A 20582-nucleotide genomic window follows, 5' to 3' on the forward strand; every position below is an offset into this window, starting at 1 on the left:
TCTGACTTCTTTGGGCTGAGATCTGGATGTTGTGCCTAAGGCTTTTCTAAGCATTGTATTTCTCTGTCTTGTCTCTGGCTTCCTTTAACTCCTCTTAACTCTCACCAGTCTATTTGGATCCTTGAGGAATATAGGGATTATGCAGAAAGCCAAGTGTCCGGGTAGGGTTACAGAGCAGCCCACATTCCCAAGCACCTGGAAAAGAAGACAAAGCCCTATAACAGCTGAAGTCCCTTGCTCCTTCTTTGGAGGAGTGAGTGAGTGTGTGTGTGTGTGTGTGTGTGTGTGTGTGTGTGTGTGTGTGTGCTGTCGAGTCAGAACCAGCCCATAGCTGACCCTCTGGCAGGTTTTCAGAGGCAATAAATCACACAGGAAGAGAATGCCATCCTTTCTCACTTGGATTTGAACCACATGTCTTCAGGTTGGCAGCACAGTTCCTTGCTACTTTGCCACAACCCAAATGCACACAGTTCAAATCCACCAGCTGCTCTTCAGGAGAAAGATGAATAGTCTTCCTTTCATGTGATTTACAGCCTCTGAAACCCTGCTAGAGGGTCACTTCCGACTCGATGATATCTAACAATATATCCATATATATGTGTGTCTGTATTTATCTCAGAAAATCTAGAGGATAGTGTTGCAAAAAAATTATGTAGTCACTTCCCAGAATTAACAGAAGTTACGCTCAGAAAACATATGGCAAAACTCTCTCTAATCAAGGAAATAAAAACTTGACAGATGACGATAAAGTTCCCTTTCTCTTCCCCTTCTCCCTGCCCTTTCTTTCTCCCTCAAAGCATCACTGGTATAAATTTTGGATGTAGCCTTCTGGGCTGCAGTGTGTATTTTTACCACACATCTCTATCTTTTAATGGCATTGCATATACTTTTAAAATGCATACAAGTGTATAAATGTGTCATACTTTGCAACTCATTCAGCATTTGTTTTGAAACGTGCTGGTGTTGCCCCACAAATGTCTGGCTCATTCATTGTAACTGCTGTGTGTCACATGGGCTTTCTTATTGGTGAGTATTTCTTTCTGGGCTTTCCACTATGAAGAAAGTGCCCTTGGGCAAATATGTCCATTCTCTAGAGCAGTGCTATCCAATAAAAGGTAGTGTGGGCCACATTTGCAATCCTAAATTTTCTTAGTAGCCTCATGGTTTTTTTAAAAAAGGTAAAATAGCTGCTATTAACTGCAGTATATTTTCTGTAGTCTTAATAGACCCAAAAATAGTATCATTTCAACATATAATACATATTATTTAAGTTACTGAGCTATTAAGGGAGCTCTGGTGGCCTTGTGGGTAAGGACTTGGGCAGCCAACCTAGAGGTGGTTGTATATCATTGAATCGGAACTGACCCATGGTCAGCAGGCTTCCAGAGCAGTAAATTGCCCACGTTTCTCCTGTGGAGCAGCTGGTGTATTTGAACCTCATGCTCTGGGTTGACAGCGCAACTCTTAGGCACTGAGTCACCAGCACTCTCTCAGCGTAAAGGTCGTGGTAGTAGTAGTAGTGGTGGTGGTGGTGGTGGTGGTGTGCCATTGAGCTGGAGCTGATCCCTAGCTGATGCTCCAGCAGGTTTTCAGAAGCAATAAATCGCACGGGAGGAGAGTATCCCATGAAGCAGCTGGTGAATTCAAACCCCGTACCTTTGGGATTGCAGTATAATTTCTTATCACCAGAGCTGCCAGCCTAAAGGTAGGCAGTTCAGATCTACCAGATACCCTGAGAGAGAAGCATAGACAGGCTCCTTTTATGTGATTTATAAGCTTCTGAACTCTGTCCAAGGCTCAGCTAGGAGTTCTTTCTGACTCAACAGCAATGAGTGGTTGAATGTGAATTTAACATTCTCCCTTCGTTTTAAGCCTTTGAAATCCAGTGTGTATTTCACATTTTCAGCACATCTTAATTCAGACCTGCCACCTCTCAGGTGCTCAGTAGTTGTATGTAGCTAGCGGCTGCTGTGCTGGACAGCACAAGTCTAGAATTTCTGTGCAGAGGTGGATTTGCTAAGTAAGCAGTAGCCTGGGTGATTTCAGCTTGACTTGTGATTTGTGGCAGCTTTATATACAAACAGTAGAACGTTGCCCAGTCCTGAGTCATTCTTACAATCTCTGGCATGTTCATGTCCATCCTTTTGCTATTATGCCAAATCATTTTACAAAGGATCTCCCTCACCCTCACTTGCCCTCCACTTAACCAAGTGTGAAATCCTTATCCAGCAATTGGTCCCTGCTAATAAGGAGCACTTATGTCAGTTTGAAGACTAAGATGCACCTGATTCAGGCCATGGCCCTTTTCATCACTTGTTATGCATCTGAGAGCTGGACACTGAATAAGTATGATAGAAGAAGAATCGATGCCTCTGAGCTGTGGGGTTGGAGAAGAGTGCTGAATATCCTGTGGACAACCAAAAGAACAGATTAGGTCTCGGAGAAAGTGCAGCCAGAGTGTTCTTTGGAGGCAATTATGACAAAGCTTCGTCTCACCTGCGTTGGGCATGTCTCTAAGAGAGGCTTTTCCTTAGGGACATCATGCTTGGAAAGATGAAGGTCGGCAAAAGAGAGGAAGACCCTCAACTAGATGGATTGATACAGTAACTACAGCTAGTGTGTTGGAGATAAGGAGGATGGCACAGGATAGGACAGGGTTCAGGGCTATTGTTCATCAGGTCACTCTGAGTCACACAACAATAGCACTTGGTGGTCTAGTGGCAAGAAGCTGCACTGCAGTCCCAGAGGTGTGCGCTTCAAATCCACCAGATGCTCTGCTGGAGAAGAAGGGACATTCTCCTCCTGTGCCATTCAGATCTGATTTGCCGGTACAACATAAAATAATAACAATTAATAATAAGAAAAACCAGCACTTAAGAACAACAGTTTGTCTAAGGGGCCCTGGTGGTGCAGTGACTAAGCACTTGGCAGCCAACCTGAAGGTTGGTCCTTCCCACCAGCCACGCCAGGGGCATATGATGTGACAGCCCTACTTTCCTAAAGATTAACCTTGAAAGTCCCATGGGGCAGTTCTGTAGTTCTTGTCCTATAGAGTCTCTGTGAGTTGGAAGAGACTCAGTGGTGGCGAGTGTGGTTTGGTTTTTAATGACGTCTCCAAATGAGCTAGTTGGACAGTGTTCCATCATAATGCATAAGGTTTTCGTTGGCTGATTTGCAAATCACCAGGCCTTTCCTCCTCATCTGTCTTAGTGTAGAAGCTCAGCTGAAACCAGCCCACCATGGATGCTTCCACTATTGTTTGAAATACCAATGGCAAAGTTTGCACCATCCCAGCAACACAGTCACCATAATACAGCAGACTGGTAGATGGGCTGGTGTCCTCTTTATTCGTGCCAGTTTCCCTCCAAATGATCGTACAAATTTACACCCTCACATGCAGTCCGTGAACGCTCATCTTTCCCTACATTTGTGTTGACCCTTGATCTCATGAGACTTTTATGCTTTGGCCAGTCTGATCAGCATGAAATGATATCTCATTGTGGTTTGAATTTGAATTTCCACCCTTCACTTCCCTAAGAGGAAATGCGTGTGCCCTGCACAGAGGAGGCTGTCCATAAATATTTAAGGAATTGGATTAATGAGCCCCATTTTCCCTTTGCAGAGAGGGATGGCGGGATCTGTTCTGCCTCCCAGCAGAGGTGCGGCCCCCTGAGGTAATGGATTGGAAAGCTCGAGTAGGCTGCAGTTTGATAAGCAGATGTGTAGTGAGTGAGGCAAAAGCTTTGGCTCCTCGGAGGCCAGAGGAGATGAGAACTGTGCCTTTAAAAGCTGTGTCCTGCTCTCAGCATGAGGGCTTCAGGACTGAGGAGATCATACATGCCCACTCCTCTCCCCTGTCTCTCTGTCTCTACCCTCCCCCCTTCCAGCTAATTCCAAGATGTGAAGGAGGTGTGAGGCATTAAGGGGCTTCAAACCCTGCAAGACCTTGACAGTGCTAAATAAAGCCAAATGCTGTGATGGCTTGAATCTCTAGGATGCCAAACAAAGGCCTGTGCTGCACCCCCCAGCCCCCATCCCCTTGTTACCCTTATTGGCTGAGCCTGTTGCCATGGAAACTACCAAGTTCAAAGGGATAGTGTAATATGTACATCTCTGCCTCTCCCCTTGGTTTGCAGCTAACCCTTTGGAGCTGAGTCTGAGCTCTAAGGGAGTCCCAGGTGCTCTGGTTAAGCTTTCATCCATTCATTAATCCTCTCTCCCCTCCCCTCTCCCACCCTCCTTTCTCTCCATCATCTCTTCCCCGCAGGCCAGCCAGCTTGGTGTGTACAAAGCTTTTGTGGATAACTATAAAGTCGCTCTGGAGACAGCTGAAAAGTGCAGCCAGTCCAACAACCAGTTCCAGAAGATTTCAGAGGTGGGCAGCTCCCTCGCACAGCCACCCCAACAGTGCCGGGCTCGGGCTTGGCACCTCCCTCACCTCAGCAGTGCTGGGCTTGAGCTCAGCTCAGCACCATCCAGCATTTGGACCCCTCATCTCCTGCTCAGCAGTTAGGGTAACACTTCTTGGCCTGACATTTGCTTTCTTGCATCTGACATTTTCCCTCTTAATGTAAGAATATTGATTTGTTTGATTTAAAAAAAAATAATTCTATTTTAGGTGAAAGAGAAAAATTAAAGGAGAGACAATAAAAACCATATTCTCCACACTGTGGTGACCTTGAGCAAGCCATGTCTCTCCTCTTGCTCTTTGTCACATCTTCTGTAAAATCCAGTTTCTGGACTTTGTCATCCCAGACTTGCTGGGCAAGAGGTACCAGGGGCATGCTTTACAGTGCAGATTCCCAGGCCCTATATCTGCAGCTCCTGATTAAGAAGATTCTGGGTTGGGGCCCAGGAATCTGTATTTTCAGCCTGCTCCCCAGGTGATTTTTATGATAAGGAAAATGTGAGAAAGTCTGGCCGAGGTTGTTGTGTCGTTGTTTAAAGAGCCTTACCTATTCTAGGGTTTTGCAGTCCCACGAACAAGGGCAAGAGAGACGAGCCGAGAGTGACTCCTAAGTGGAGAGGAACCCCTGGACCCTCCTGTTAGGAACCTACCTGTCCCTGTGGCTTCAGCCGAGCGCCACCTCCACACTCCCCTGCAGGCCAGCTGTGTGATCGCATGTGCCATGGACAGGTCTATCCAAAAAGTGGCAGTGAGAGAATTGTTGCTTTGGGATCCTTCAGAACCATAAGCCAAAGATACCCCTGAGTCACTAGTCCTGAAATCACAGCCTCTGGCTCCAAGCTTGGGGCAGGAGAACCCCAAGATCTGGGGAGGGGAGCTACTTCTGTAGTTTTTCAAGTCCTGCCTCAGAGGCCCCTCCTGCTGTCCTCATATCAGCTCTTGTTAGCAGCTCGGTACAGACTATGCCACCAGAGCTTCCTTCCCACTTAAGCTCTGCTGCTGGAAGATGAACTCTGGAAGATGAGCCGCAGGACAGTTTTCCTTAAGTTTTTTATGTCACAGGTTATGCCTACATTTGCAAGCAGCCAAGAGACATCACACGAATTGCAAATGAAAACCAATGTGTCAGCCAGTTCCTAGTCAAAGCCAGACTGGAGTTAGCCCTGTAGCCACACTGGGCTTGCCCACATTCACCTCCAGAAGGAAAATGTGTGTGTTCTGTTTCCAGCAGGGGTGGGAAACCACAGACAGACCGCCCTGGTGGGGGCAGCACCTGTCCCTCTAACTCAGGTACTACCTGAGCAGACAGAAAGGAGTTGGGCTTTTTCCTTTCAAACCCATGGACCCTATGAGTCACTTGTCTGCTTGAGGGCCTGAGTGAGGGGTGAGGAAGTGGCATCAGAAGGCTGAAGGGATGGAGCTTCTCTTCATGGCCCTAGCCTCCCCAGACCACCTGGATTCATTGATGGGGAATTCAGAGTGGCCCTGAACAAGCTGCCCAGAGAATATGCCCTCCTCTCTTAGCCTAGGTAGAATGCCTGTTCCCCGGACAGGGCAGAAGCCCTCACAGTCATCCCCAGTCCCTCACAAGCGTGCTGGCTCCCAAGGGCAGAGCCCGGCCTATGGCCTTCTACCAGGTGGCTTCTCACCCTGACTCACGCGCGGGCTGACGTTGTCTCTTCCTGCTAGCGCTGCCACTTAATTACTGCAATTAGGCCCTTCTCTTCTGCAGAGCAGTGATTTCATACCTCTGGGCTGCACTGGAAGGGAGGGTACACAGAAAAATTCCCTAAAGCTGGGATCCAGGCACCAGGCAGGGACACAGCCTGGAGAAGCTGAACACACACACACACACACACACACACACACCTCTCCCTCCCCCCACCCCCTTCCTGGCCCCTCCCATGCCCACACACACATACTCACACACACTCTCTCTCTCCTGGCCCCTCCCATGCCCCCACAAGGCCATGCTCCAGCCCTTAGGGTTTTCTCTGTCTAGAAACAGCATGAGGCAGGAGTAGGAAATGTGGGACTCCTGCTGTCTGAGCATTTCCTCCCTTCTGGGCAGAGCGATATCACCTGGTACCTGACCTTGTCCTCACCTTGCCCTCTGCTTTCTTGCCACCACCCCCCATTTGTGGGCCTGTGCATTGAGCCACCCAGCAGGGATTGTATTACACTCCCCGTGCAGGCATGCTGTCCCTGTAGCAAGCGCCAGGCTGGAGCCTCTCTCTCTCACTTGAAGGCTTGGAGCAGTGGTTTGGGTGAGACTAGCTTTCCCAGGCTGATCTCGCTCCCAGCTCTCAGCACTGAGCCACTTTGCATGGGGCGCAGGTGGACATTGCCTCTTCACGTGCCTCTCTGATACCCTCTAGACACTGTAGGGGGGCAGTGTCAGGTGAGCTGGAAGCTGGGTGAACACCCCTTCACTGAAGGGCCCTGACGTCACAAATGTCTCATGCTTAGCCACTAACCTAAAAGTTGGTGGTTCAAACCCACTCAGAAATATTGCCAAAGACATGGAAGTTATTTCCATTAAAGATTACAGGGGAGAAGAATATGGAGCAATTCTCCTGTAACGCACACAGAATTGCTGTAACACACACAATCACTGGGGTCAGATGAACTTAGTCTGCCCTGAGTTTCTCAGTGTCTCCCTACCACCTCCCTCTGCAAATATGGGGACACCCCCCCCCAGCTGTTCTCAAGGGCTGCCAGCACCCAGGGATCACCTGGCACTCCTGGTGCTTGTTAACTCAAACTCTGTCTGCCCCCGATGGTGTGTGCGAACCCTGGAGCAGTGACTGCTGGATGGAGGGAGCCCTCGTCTCATTACTGTCCCCTGGAAGACCCTTGGTATTAGCAGGGAGGGACCTGAAGTGATGGTTCTGAAAATCCCCTCCTCCCCGTATTCACAGCCCCCTGATAACCTGTTGTGACTCTGACCTAGTGCCCCCTCCTCACTCACAACCTTGGGGACCACGAGGCTTCAACAGCATGGGCTGCAGACACAGGGAATTAGATCTGCCCTTGTCCTTTGTCTGTCACCCCGCTTTCAGCGCCTCTTCCTGCCTTGCTCCCAGAGGACCTGGGGGAGGTGGGAGACAGACCAAGGAGTGACTCCTCTCTTCCCTTTGGCAGGAACTCAAAGTGAAAGGTCCCAAGGACTCCAAGGACAGCCACACGTCAGTCACCATGGAAGGTACGGGCTGTCGAGCAGTCACTTTCCTTTGTCTGGCTTTGTGGACTGAGCGTGTGAATGCTGCGCCCTCCCTGCTGGTGTGTGAGTGAGCGAGGGTGTGAGTGTATGTGAGTGTGTGTGCGCGTGCGTGTGTGCATTTACGCGAAGAAGCCAGCCTCTCACGTCCCCAGGCAGCCGGCCAGCTACAAACGTGCTCCTCCTTAGGATGCCAGCGGGCTGCTGCTCCGCTCGCCTCCTCCCCTCCTCCTGCCTCTCCACGCGCTCCCCGCCCCCTCCCCCTCGCTGGAAGAGCACTCGGAAGCCGCTTGATTCCGAAGGCTGCTGCAAGGTGGCTGAGTGGCCGGGCTGCTGATGGGAGTTGGGGAGCTGGGAGCGATGGCCGCGCGCTCAAGCCGAGGGGACGCAGGCTGCCATGGAAATCCTCCTCATCATTCGCTTCTGCTGTAACTGCACCTATGGTAACCGTGGCCTCCTGGTCCTGCCAGGGGTGCCTCCCTGTCTCTGGGAGCTGGCTGGAGTGGGCTTCAATGTGGCTGTCTAGGTTTGGGGTGCAGCAGGGAAGGGAGACTTGGCAAATAGCTGGATATATGTTTACCCTGCATCCTACCCATGTTTCCAGCCTGGACTCTGCTCAGAGCAGTGTGATTTCTGAAATGAAAGGATGAGGATGGAGAGATCCTGTCATTTCTGAGCGTCTGGGCAATTGCTGGGTTGGCTTGGGAGGTTGGCGTGACTTCCTAGAGAGGCTTTTAAGAAAGTGACAGGGCTGTACCTGCGGGCATCCTGGAGAGAGGGGTCAGCAGTGGGGAGTCGGAGAGTTTCAGATGGTTTGGACAGCAGCAGCTTGAACTGACTGGGTGTCAGCCGAGCTAGAAGGAGAAGTTGAGAGTTTTCTTTGTTCCCAGAGAGCTGAGATGAGGTTGTGTGGCCAGGATATTGTGGGAGGAGCGCACATGGTGCCTTCACTGCATCCTCTTCTCTCCATAGCAGCTATGCGTGAACAGGGATGCTGGTGGGAGAACGGGAAAGTCTTGAGCTGCCCCAGGGAGGTTTGTTTCGAGTCACAGGAGACCCTAGAGCTGCAGTGGGAAGGGCAGAGGTCTTGGCACTCAGCCGGAATGATAGCTGTGGATGCCAGTTGTAAAGGGGGTGTGGTCGGCTAGTGATTTGTGAAGGTCACAGGCCCACCCTGCCATGTGGAGAGGACCCAGAGTGTCCTCACTACTCCCCCAGCTGGGGGGTCTTGGGATGGACACGTACCATCCACTGAGTGGTTGCTGATGGGGCTGGAACCAGCCTGCATAGGGTACTGTCTAGCAGCTGGTGAGCCTTGTTCTCTGTGGCAAGATGGGCTTTAGTGGTGATTTCAATGCCTTGAGCAGGACTTTAGGGGACAGCATGGTTTTCAGGCCAGCTGCTATGGGCCCCTGTGGGTTGGATCGTTCTAGGCGGCTGGTTCTAGGACCCTCCTCTTCCCTCCCACCAGGCGTTTTGTCTCTGCACCCTTCTCAGTCATTTTGCTTTCCCATCTCCGTGGTAACCTGGAGCTCCTTGTGAAAGACTGAATTGAGGGGAGTGGCACTTTCTGGGGGAGAGATGATGAGGTTTCCTGGGCTGTCTGGAATGACTGGAGGGGCTGTGTGGAGTCAGTTGTCCTCTCACCTTCTCAGGCAGTGCTGCTGTATATGGGAGACCCCTCATGAGAGAGCAGCCCCTCTCCCCTGCCCCATTCTGCTGCCCCAAAGGAGAGTGGGAATTTAAAGTTGCTGGAATTTAAAACAGCTGCCCTGAGCCCTGCCCTGAGGATCCTGTCAGTCTGGGGTCAGAAGGAGAGCTGGACTCAAAGCTGGCCTGTTCAAAGATCAGAGGAGAAATGCTCATTTTAGTTTGGCCTAAGGGTTTGCCAAGTCTCAAGTCTTGCTCTCTAAAAAGGAAACAGGGTGGACCCTTCACTTCCTCTTCTCTCCTGGAAAGGAAGCGTGGGTCTTAGTGAAACACAGTTGGGACCTAGCATTCAGGACTTTTTCCACCCCTACAACACTATCTTTGAAGGCAGCTTTATCCCCAGAGGGTGAGGGGTGAATGACCCCCCTTGTTCATCCACCTTGATTAGAATCTTCTCGGCCTTCCCAGGAGTACTGGTTCTAGGAGTCACCCCGTGACCAAGCCACCTGGAACTCAGTCAGGAGCTGCCCCTCTCAGCTGGTCCTTATTGAATTTCCACCTTAGAGGTCCAAGCCATGTCTGTGGTTCTGACAGGGGCATCTGTCCCCTGTGTCACCCACTTCTCTCCAGAAAGATCTCTTAAAAGATAGGGGCCACCACTCTCAAGTGTGTGACTGTGAGAAAGCAGCATAAATTCTCTGTGCCTTAGATTTTTTCGTTTGTAAAATGCAGCTGATGGTGACAGTTCTTTTTTATTTTTATAAACTTTTTATTTTATTTTGTTATTTTGTGTGTGTGTACCATCGAATCAGATCTGAGGAAGAGATTGCCCATCCTCCAGTAGAGCATCTGGTGGAGATTGCCCTTCGTCCAGGAGATTGCCCCTCTTCCAGTAGAGCATCTGGTGGATTTGAACCGCATACCTCTGAGATTGCAGTGCAGGTTCTTGCCACTAGGCCACCAGAGCTCGACTGAGCTCTTTTCTAATCCCAAGAGACAATGTACATAATGCAGTTAACTCTCTACCTTTGGGCACAGAGGAGGCACTTGTTAAACAAGAGAGAGACCAGCTTGCTCTTGTCAGGTTTGCCTTTTAGAAGGGATGGGTGTTATTTAAGAAGCTTTGGTGGCATGTTCTGTAGGGAATTGCAGTGCCAACCCAAAGACCGAGAATCTCTGGTGGTTCAAATCCACCAGCAGCTCCTCTCATATGATTTACAGCCCAGTGAAGGATCAGCTGTGAGTCTGTTTTAACTCAATGGCAATGAGAGAGAGAGTGACTATTTGCAAAGGTGCTGGTCAGGAAAGGCTTCCTGGAGGAAGCAGAGAAAAGTTTTGTAGTTTGGTGAGTGGTGGCTGTCTGGGGCAAAGTGGAAATGATATAGTAAAGATGGGAAGAGGAAGAAGAGGCTGGAAGCAAGCTGGCCAAGGAGAATAGAGAGTGACTGAAACAGGTGAAGAGGGCAGGGCTTCTTGGAAGTTTTCCCCCTGAAATCCCAGGAGAGCAGGAAACAGGGTCCGTGGGAAGATCAGCATTGGGCTTACTCTTCTTGCTTTGGTTCTGTGTCTGTGGACATAGAGCTGGGTCCTTAGGTCTCTCCTTGAGCTTCCTCTCTTCTCACCTCCCCGTCCCCTTCCTAGCTGTCCTCCTCACCCCCAGTCAAGGCCGCAGGACACATTCCATGGACCGAGGCAGGTAGACTCTGGAGGTAACTGCAGGCTTATTAACAACCCCCTGAAATCCAACCCAACATTTGTGCAGACCGCTGAGAATACTCAAACCTTGTCCTCCTGGGAGAGGGAAGGAGGGGCTGACGGTGCAGTGTGCATGTGCCAGGTCCCCGGGGCCGAGGCCCACCTGGCAGGTGCCTGCTGGACTTGCCCTTATGGCCCACATTTCCCCTTGAAGATAGCCTGTGCCCTCACTGTCCCAGTACACCCCAAGCCTGGTCCTGCTACCTCCTCTTTGGTCACCCTTGGCCTCTGGGAAGAATCTTTAGGAATTGCTAAGTAAAAGGGGCTACAGGCATCTCTGTCAGAAATGTGTTCACATACAGCAGGGGTTTTGCAAGAGGATCAATGAGGGGAACTTTTAAAAATGCTGATGACCAGATCTTACCAGCCAGCAGTTTAGGTTTAGTCAGTGAGGGTTGGAAAGCAGGCGGATGTGTCTTCTAAGAGAGCTCCCCCAGTGTTTCTAATGGGCAACCAAGTCAAGCCTCCAGATAAGGCTCGGGGCGCGCTGCTGAGAACCTCATCTTCTGCAGAGCCAGCAGATTGCTCCCTGAGGTGTCTGCTTAGCAACACACAGGGTATTTATATCCAGGGCTTTAGGGAACTCTGGCTTGAGGGTAGGTAGGGCATGCATGTGGGCTCTGGGCACTGATCAGAACCCAATCCCACAGGACACCCACTCCAGGGTGCTCCTCCTCAGACCAACTTCCTGCCTGTTAGGACCCCCAGGGCAGGAGGCCAGAAGTGATGACCCCAGGCAAAGAAGCCTCCAGGTGCTGGACTGAAGCTGAGCTGCACTTGAGGGGAGGGTGGGCAGGGCACAGCTGCTTGCAGGGAAGGATTTTTTGGAAGTGTTGGTCCACCAGCTGCCACCTCCACTTGTCCCTGCTGAATCCCAGCCATCCCTCCTTGGTGTCCGGGTTGCAGAGGTCACAGAAGGGTGTGGTAAATTGGGGTCCAGCCAAGCTTGCATTTCTCAGCTTTCCCAGAACTCTGACATAGAGTCCTGACCTAGCTTTCTTTAGGAAAGGGTTGCACCTTCAGGGCTGCCTTTTGCTTAAGAACCTTTCTGTGGTAACCTGACATCCAGTTCATCCTGTTCTGGGGTGTTGAAGGAATCTAGAGGGGCCTTCCCCATGGAGCTGAGACGAGTTTTGGGGGTCGGAATGAAGCACACACTTTGCAGCAGGTGGTGCCAGGCTTTGGATGGAAAAGGTATCATCATGATCCAGCAGGAGACGCTGTGCTCCCTGGAAAAACCACAGACCTCTTGTTCCATCCTGGGGCCCTAGCTGGGTTCTTGGGTATGCTGCAGCCTGGCAGGAAGAAGGCTAGTGTGTCTGGGTGATTCCAGGTGGGGTTCCCTCTGTTTCTGCTGTGAACCGGGACAGGCCTGGTTGATGTGAGGAGGAGGCAGGGACAAGGAGGAGCCTGGGCTGCTAGGGTTGGGAGCGTGTGTGTCTGGCTTCATGTTGTTGGTCTGCTTTGGAGTGAGTGTGGAGATGGACAGGGTGGGGTCCCGCTTAGGTTTCTTGGAAGTGGAAGTTTGCGTGGAAAAGCGAGGTGGAGGATAAAGCTGGGCTCTGAGCTCTGTAGTTGCTCCTTTATTTCATCCTGCTGTGTCTCCCATCTGCTTTTCCAACAGCCCTCCTCTACAAGCCCATCGACCGAGTCACACGGAGCACCCTGGTCCTACATGTGAGTGCTGGACCCCCTGAATAGCTAGGGTGGGGCAGAGAGCTGAGTGGGAGCCTGAGCTTGGGATGGAAGGTGGTGCTGGAGTCACTGGGAACAGTTCTTGTAGACAGTTGGGCAGAGGGTCCTGGCTGTGCCTGCCTGGCCTACAGTAGCCATGCCAGTGGGGCCAAGGCCTAAATATAGAGTGGCTACCAAGCTTGACATTTGGCCAAGTGCTCCCTAGGAGATAGGCACTTCCTGTCTCCCCTGCCCCATGATCTCCTCTGGCCTTGGAACAGCTGTTGGGTGGAAACTGGGAGGAGGGAGTCTCTCTCCAGCTGCGTGGTGAGATGGCTTTCCCTGGCCCTCAATGACTGTAACAGGGACAAAGGGGAACTGCCGTCTCTCCTGCGGTGCTGCCCCTTGTGCTTAGTTCAGATTTGATGAGGTTATAACCTCATTATGATGAGGAGGTTATAACCTGAGGGTCCCTTCAGTGAGGCCCGAGTACTCCTGGTTGACCCCTGTCCTCACTGTCATGTCACTGAGCCCAGAGCCTCTCCCCTCCCCTCACCACCCGCGCCTTCCCAGGACCTGCTGAAGCACACCCCTGTGGACCACCCAGACTACCCGCTGCTCCAGGATGCCCTCCGCATCTCCCAGAACTTCCTGTCCAGCATCAATGAGGACATCGACCCCCGCCGGACTGCAGTCACAACCCCCAAGGGCGAGGTGAGCCTGAACAACCTTGTCCCCAGCACTTCTGGAGCCACTGTGAGGAGTGACAGTGCCCTGACCTCATTCCTGCTTTCCTTAACCCACTTGTATTACTACCCTGTCCCCTGCCCTCCTGCTCTGATCCCACACCAGCCAGGGGCTTCCTTCACATGGGAGTCCTCAGTCTGCAGTTGCCTCAAGTCTATGTCTCATTGATCCTCACAGTGATCTAATGAGGCCAGCGTACTCTCAGTCATGAATGTCTGCGCTGGATCCTATCTTGAGGTCACCTGCTTGCAGGCTCATGCATTGCCCGCCATGCCAGGGGAGCTGGGACCTCTAGGTGCTTTATTCCTGAATGCACACACCCACCTCAGACCACCAGAGTGTCTTTATGGGTCCCCTGAGAGAGAGTGACCCTGGCTGTGCCAGGAGAGGAAGCAGAACCTTCCCACTGCTTCAGAACCACCCAGAGCAGGCAGCTGAGGAGGGATCAGGGAGTGAGCCCACCAGCAGTAAAGGCTGGGACTGGATGTGGCCAGGTCCACCAAGTTGCTAGAATGTTGCACATGGGCACCTGGTTGTGATACAACAGCTCTGGTTCTGGGGTGAGCGACCCATCTTGGTGGAAAGAAGGGGAGGCAGTTGAAAGAATCAGAGGGCCCATTAACCCCAGGGAGTCAGCAGCCTGGCTGGCCCAGATACAATGGAGGTAATTAAGTGGTGTTTAAGAGTGAAGGCTGACTGGGTTTATGCTCCTTTGTTACATTTGTGAGGCCCTGGGGTCTCCTGGGGAGGAAGTAATGAGGGACAGGCCTGGAGAGTGACTAATGGGGCATGGAGAGCTGTCTCTGTGTGCTGGGGTGGCCTGGATTCACAACGCCCTGGAAGTGGGGATTGAGGTCTCAGAGCACTGGCACTATCCCATTGTCTTAACTGCATTGTATGGAACCTCACCTACATACCACCTACATTTGCAGGTCCACCATTTATGATACACATAAATACACAGCGGGGCATGGTGTATACGATACGCACGGAGAAGGCTAGGTCAGAGTGTGGCTACAGAGGAAGCCCCTGGTATAGAGAGGGAACTCTGGAAGGGCCACACACAGCACAATGCTCCTGACCAGCCAAGAGCCCAGGTTAGAGGTGGCCACAGGTCTCCCGGCTCAGTGTAGCCCAAGGTTCCCCATGGAACTGAGAGGATCAAAGGGTCCCCTCAGAAGTAACATAAACAGAATTGAGTGCCATAGGTCTTAAGTTGAACTTTGATAATACTAGATCAGCTTCTTTGGCTCAGCTAACAGGGTCCGCTAGGATGGTTCACATCCCAGATGGAGAAACCAGGCCATCCAGGGCCCTGCCCAGGTGGGAGCTTAAGGAAAGTGTAAATCTGCGGTTGTCTGCTCACACATCACTGGCCAAGCACTGCACTATGTGTTCTACACAATCCATCTCCAAGAACCCTAGCTCATGAGGCAGATGTGATTGCCTCCATTTTACAGATGGTATAAATCTGAGACAGAGAGGTCAGGAAACCTGCCCACAGCTGAGAAGTGACAGAGCCTGGGCTCAGAACCAGGTTCGTGTGGCTCTGAAGCCAGGGCTCTTAAACCACCAGGCAACATGGCCCTTTTCTCCATCCTGCCCCCTCCCCCAGCTGGATAGGGTTCCCTGGGCAGCTCACCCCTCTGAGTAGGCCGGGGTGGGTGTGCATTTCCCTCAGACGCGGCAGCTGGTGAAGGATGGCTTCTTGGTGGAAGTGTCGGAGAGCTCCCGGAAACTGCGGCACGTTTTCCTCTTCACAGACGTCCTGCTGTGTGCCAAGCTGAAGAAGACATCAGCCGGGTGAGTGGTGGGTGCAGGGTGCCAGGACACGGGGGGCCAGGGGACACTGGGCCCCGCCACCTGTATAGCCCTATAGCAGCCGGAAGAAATCTATGTTTTTCTTCCTTTCCTAAAAACTATACTAATTCATTTTCTTTCTGCACACAACCATTTTCTAAAATAAATCATGTTTTTAATTATAACAATAATATAACCACATTGCAGCAGAAGCCATCACCGCCCGAACATAAGCACTAGTCTCCTGCTGCTATAGTTCCTTCCAGATCTTTTAATGTCCTTGTGTTTTTTCATATAGCTGTAATCAGAGTGAATACCCAATCTTGTGCTCCACTCTTTCCCATTTCACGTCATAAGCATTTTCCCTGTTGCGGCCTAACCTTCATAACCATCCTTTTACTTTATTGCATGCATCATGTCGCAAGTAGATCTGCCATAAATTACTTAAGCATTCTCCTTTTATTAGACATTTCTAAATTTTTACTAACTACAGTTCAGTGCATATTCATTAACTCTCCCACTGCCATTTATTGAGTGCATATCCCATGGCAGGTGCCACGAAATGTTTTGAATACATTATTATCCCAATTTCACAAATGAAAGAAAAGGCTTAGAAATGTTAAGTTGCCCAAAGTCGCACAGCCGGAAGTGGAGGAGGTAGGATTTGAACCCTACTTTGTCTCACTTGAAAGCTCCTTTTCTATTCCACCTCTCCACTAGACACCATAGAGCAACTCAATGCCAAAAGCAGAAAATGTTATTCAGTGTGCATTTACACAGATGTCCATCTGTATTGATTTGTCAACTTCTATATTCTATCATATAGTCACTAGACTCAGAGACTCTTTGTATGTGTAAATTGTTGTAGATTCATAGCTGAGTTTTCAGAGTGGGTTTTCAGAGATAGTAAGTTTCACAGAATGAAATTTCCCATTTTCCCACAAAGCAACTGGTGGGTTCGAACTGGGTGCCTTGGGGTTGGCAGTGCAGCTCTTTACCACTGAGCCACCAGTGCTCCCTCATGCTTAGAGTCTAGGGAGAGATGAGCTATGTCCTCAGTGCTGCACTAAAGGACTGGAATGGTAAGTGCAAACCTAAGTCCTGGGGAATTAAAAGAAGGAGAGATTATGATGAACTTAAGTAAAGAGGTCACTTCCTGGAATCAGATCAAATTTGAGATAGGTCTAAAGCAGACATGACAATAATAATAATACACGCCTCTGCCTTCAGTTCTGTGCCTATGACAGACATTACTAATCAATCACAGGCTGAATTTTTCTCCTAGGTTTGATGTAGCTCGGTAATCCTCAGCCCAGTGTTCCATGTGAGCCCTGTTTTTGATCTCTATATTTCATCTCTAACACAAAGGAGCTCTGGTGGCCTAGTGGCAAGAAGCTGTGCTGCAATCCCTAATGCACATGGTTCGAGGCCACCAGATGCTCCATGGGAGAAGTATGGGCAGTCTCCTCCTGGGTGATTAACTACCTCTGAAAACCTGCCATGTGTCAGCTATGGGTCAGTTTTGATTCTATAGTAAACAATAACATGAAAGATGATAAATGTGAGCAAGTATGGATTGGCTAGAAGAAATGGAAGTGTTTGGAATAAGGAGCTAGAGAAGAATGAGCTCAACCAGAAGTTTCTACGTTTGCTGGTACTCAAAGGGTTTGGGCTATTTAAAGACATTAGTCATATTATGCAGAATACTGGCAAAGCTGAGGACCACTGCCCTTATTGCTGACTTATCCTAGAACCTTGATGCTCTGCTTCAGGACTTCTTCAGGCCAACGGTCTGATCCTTCTTTTAGCTCCAGCAATACCTGCACTCTCCCTCACATGATTTAGCTCTTGATTACCCGACATTGCAGTTGATGATAATAACTGCATGTATGGGTCCTATTCTGGTTTCTCAAGGACAGTGCCTGCCCTTACAGTGACAGATTCTCAGTAAATCCCTCTCAGGGTCCTTCAGGCCTGGCAGTACAGATGTGAAGAGCTGAAGTCCCCTGGACTCATGTCTTTCTCTGGCTGTTTTGCAGGAAGCACCAGCAATATGACTGCAAATGGTATATCCCCCTGGCCGACCTCGTGTTTCCATCCCCTGAGGAGTCTGAGGCCAGCCCCCAGGTCCACCCCTTTCCTGACCATGAGCTCGAAGACATGAAAATGAAGATCTCTGCCCTCAAAAGTGAAATCCAGAAGGAGGTCAGTAGAAGCCGGGATTGGAGCCTGGGTCGGGGTGGGCTGCTGTAACTGGGAGTCCTGGGAAGGTAGAACGAGCAGAGATTAAGACGTGGGACAGATGGAGACACAGGATGCAGGAATGCAGGGGCTCGAGTGTTGGTGTGCTCCAGGAAGGACCCTGGTCTCTGCAGGTTAGCTCTGAGCATGTAGAAGGAGGGCCAAAGGCGCGTATTCAGGATTTGGCAAGATTAGTTGTATCAGGCTAGTCCATGAAAAAAAAAATCACGCTGGAAAAGTGGAGGGTCAGAGAAAGAAAGCACAAGATGGATTGACAGAGTGACGGTAACAGTGGACTCAAGCATGGTGGAGATTCAGGTGACAGGGCAGAAGTCGAATCTGTTGTTCATAGGGTCAATAGTCGACTTGAGGGCACCTGAAAACAACAATTACACCAGGTTTCTGGGAGAATTGGATAGATTGAACACTGCAGAAAATGGAGCAAGAGAAGCCTTCTTCTGGAAAAGTGAGGCATATGCAAGAGAAAAGGACCTAGGAGGCCTCTGAGAAGAGTCTGTATCGAGTAGGCAAATAGAGGAGAGAGAGGCCTTGAATTCCATCCGTAACACATTGTTGTTATGAGCCATTGAGTTGCCTACGACTCATAGCGACCCCTATGTACAATAGCTCTGAAGCCTGCCCTGTCCTGAGCCAGTCCTCTGACTGCAGCACATTAGATCTAAAAATGCAGAGAAGCTTGTACTCTGCCAGACAATTGACAATCTCATCAAACCCACATGGACCGTTCACAGCTACGGATCTGGTATTAGACCAGCGAGGAGATCTCAGTCCACCCCACCCTAAATCTAATAGCATGTACTCCTCATGTTCACAGTCCACAGTACAGTGGAACTAGAGGTGGACCGCTATAATAAAGTCAGTGATACTCTTGGAAAGGGAAAACTTTAGAGTTCAAGAGGAAGTCCGAATGGGAGCTGCAGGCTGTTTTTAGAACGGCATGAAAATGAGAGCTTTACGTATCAAAGCCCATGGGATATAATGGGAAGTCTACTTACAGGAAATTGTGTAGCTTTAACGTATGTAAGTGGAGACAGTGGTGAGGGAGGAGCACCCAGGAGAAGCCTTTCCAGTGAATGAATGAAGGGCTTGCCGGCCCAGTCTCCCCCACCCAACCTGTCCAGTCTTGGCTCTGGCCTGACCTCTGTTCGGAAGCCTAGCTGGACACCTCTTTCTTCCTGGTCTGAGTGGAGTACTCATTTCTGGGTTCCCAGTTTGCCTCTGGCGTTGCTTTAACGACACTAAATTATCATTGTGTGTTCAGCTTTCTCTCTTCCCCAGTACAACGTGAACTCCAGTGAGGGGGCTGTTTCTTCAGTGCTATGTTCCTCGTGCTGCTTCTTGTTGTTATTGTTAGATGCCGTCAAGTCAGTTCTGACTCATAAACTCCACAGGAGCCCTCCTGACATAACCCACAGGAAGTTGCACTTCTCACTCAGAGGTGACACCTCTGGTGGTTTGGATCCATCGCCCCTCCCGATAATAGGTATAAAATACATGTGACAGTCTCATTTCCAAGGAGCACCCAGGCTATGCAGCTTCCAAGACAGATTTATGTGTTCATCTGACAGTCCATAGTATATTCCGTCTTCTTTGTCAGTACTGTAATTCAAAGACATTGATTCTTCAGTCTTCCTGACACATTGCCCGGCTTTCATTTGTGCATAAGGTGGTTAAGATTCCCTTGGTGGTGTAATCTTTAGAAAGTTAAATTATTGAGCCAAAGGCAGTGCCTTTCTGGAAGTTCAAATTCCCCAGTGATTCCGCAGAAGAAGGAGGGGCATTCTCCTCCCATGTGATTTACAAACTTGGCAACCCACTGGAGGGTAAGCTGTGATCCGGTTCCGACTAGATGGCCATGAGAGAGGTAAGGCACACTTTAGTTCTCCAAGTAGTATCTTTGCTTTCTAACACTTTGAAGAAGTGATTTGCCCAGTGCAGTGTATCATTTGATTTCTTAACAGCTGCTTCCACATAACGTTGACTGTGGATCTAAGTCAGATGAAATCCTTAACAGCTTTAGTATTTTATCAAGCTATTGCTTCCTGGTCCCTAATATGTGTTGTTGTTGTGTACCATCGAGTTGAAAGCAACTTGTAGCTTACCCTCCAGCAGGTTTTCAGAAACGGAAGCAGTAAGTCACACCGGGGGAGATTGCCCATCTTTGTCCCATGGAGCAGCTGGTAGATTCAAACCACATGCCTTTGGGTTGGCAGTACAATTCCTTACCACCAGGCCACCAGAGCTCCCTATGAAATAGATGCTTAGTAAACAGTTACAGAGAAATAAATGGCCACATGACTTCTAAGAATCCCTTTCAACTCGGAGAGATTATCCTTAGAACAGACAGACTTACCTCACTGTAATAATCTTAGGCATGTTTGGACCAGGAGGTGCCTTTAGGACATTGGGTCTGACTTGGGGGACGCCTGTCCAGCAGGAGCTCGCTGACTATCATAGATTTCTTCCCCTTTGATGTCCAGGCACCAGCCTGCCTCAGTTGAGACTGTTCCCCTAGTCCCACTCACTGGGACAACCTGCATGTCTTGTGTCCCACTCCATCCTGGAGTCGGGAAGGTGTTGTGCTGAACAGAAGACCAGCTACCCTGTAAACATGGCCCTGCCCCAGAAGTGCAGACATGGCCTTCTGTTCCACCAGGTCACTGCTTACCAACCACTGCTGGCTGCAAGTGGTTTATCAGATGCCTCTGGAGCCCCTTGTTTAATGGAGAAGGTAAACATGCTTGTTGTTGACTCCAGAGCATCACATGAGTCACCTGAGAGGTGTAAGAGTCACTCTGCGTCATAGAAGAAGCAGTGATTTGTTCTTTTAGTTGAAAAAAAGAAATTTCCCCTGTTTGCCAGTGTGGCATTGACTTGTTATTACAAGAGGTACTCACAATATCAAAGTGCATGGAATAAAGCCGTGGTCGTAATCTGTCTCCCACCATGAGAGGATTGGGGTGCATTCTTCTCAGTTCTCCACGTGCTGTCATGATCATCTCTGACTCAGCGAGATCCCATGTGTGTCAGGGTAGAGCTGTGTTCCACTGCATTTTTGGTGACTGG

The 20582-nt window shown here is 50.0% G+C and overlaps 1 protein-coding gene across 4 annotated transcripts in view; it reads left to right on the top strand.

Annotated features, from left to right (window-relative positions):
- The window catches only part of ABR (active BCR-related), a 179723-nt gene that overhangs the window by 104587 nt on the left and 54554 nt on the right, over positions 1-20582 (top strand). For 3 of the 4 annotated variants that reach the window (XM_006890999.1, XM_006890998.1, XM_006891000.1), the window contains 6 exons: positions 4268-4375; positions 7553-7613; positions 12658-12710; positions 13281-13421; positions 15136-15257; positions 17294-17459. In XM_006890999.1, the coding sequence (XP_006891061.1) occupies positions 4268-4375; positions 7553-7613; positions 12658-12710; positions 13281-13421; positions 15136-15257; positions 17294-17459 (651 nt within the window). Of the gene's footprint in view, positions 1-4267; positions 4376-7552; positions 7614-7769; positions 8072-12657; positions 12711-13280; positions 13422-15135; positions 15258-17293; positions 17460-20582 lie in introns of those variants that run through there. The other variant, XM_006891001.1, reaches the window with a different exon arrangement.

Source organism: Elephantulus edwardii, unplaced genomic scaffold, assembly GCF_000299155.1.
Source record: "Elephantulus edwardii isolate Elephantulus edwardi_28Jun2011 unplaced genomic scaffold, EleEdw1.0 scaffold00094, whole genome shotgun sequence".
NCBI lineage: Eukaryota > Metazoa > Chordata > Mammalia > Macroscelidea > Macroscelididae > Elephantulus > Elephantulus edwardii.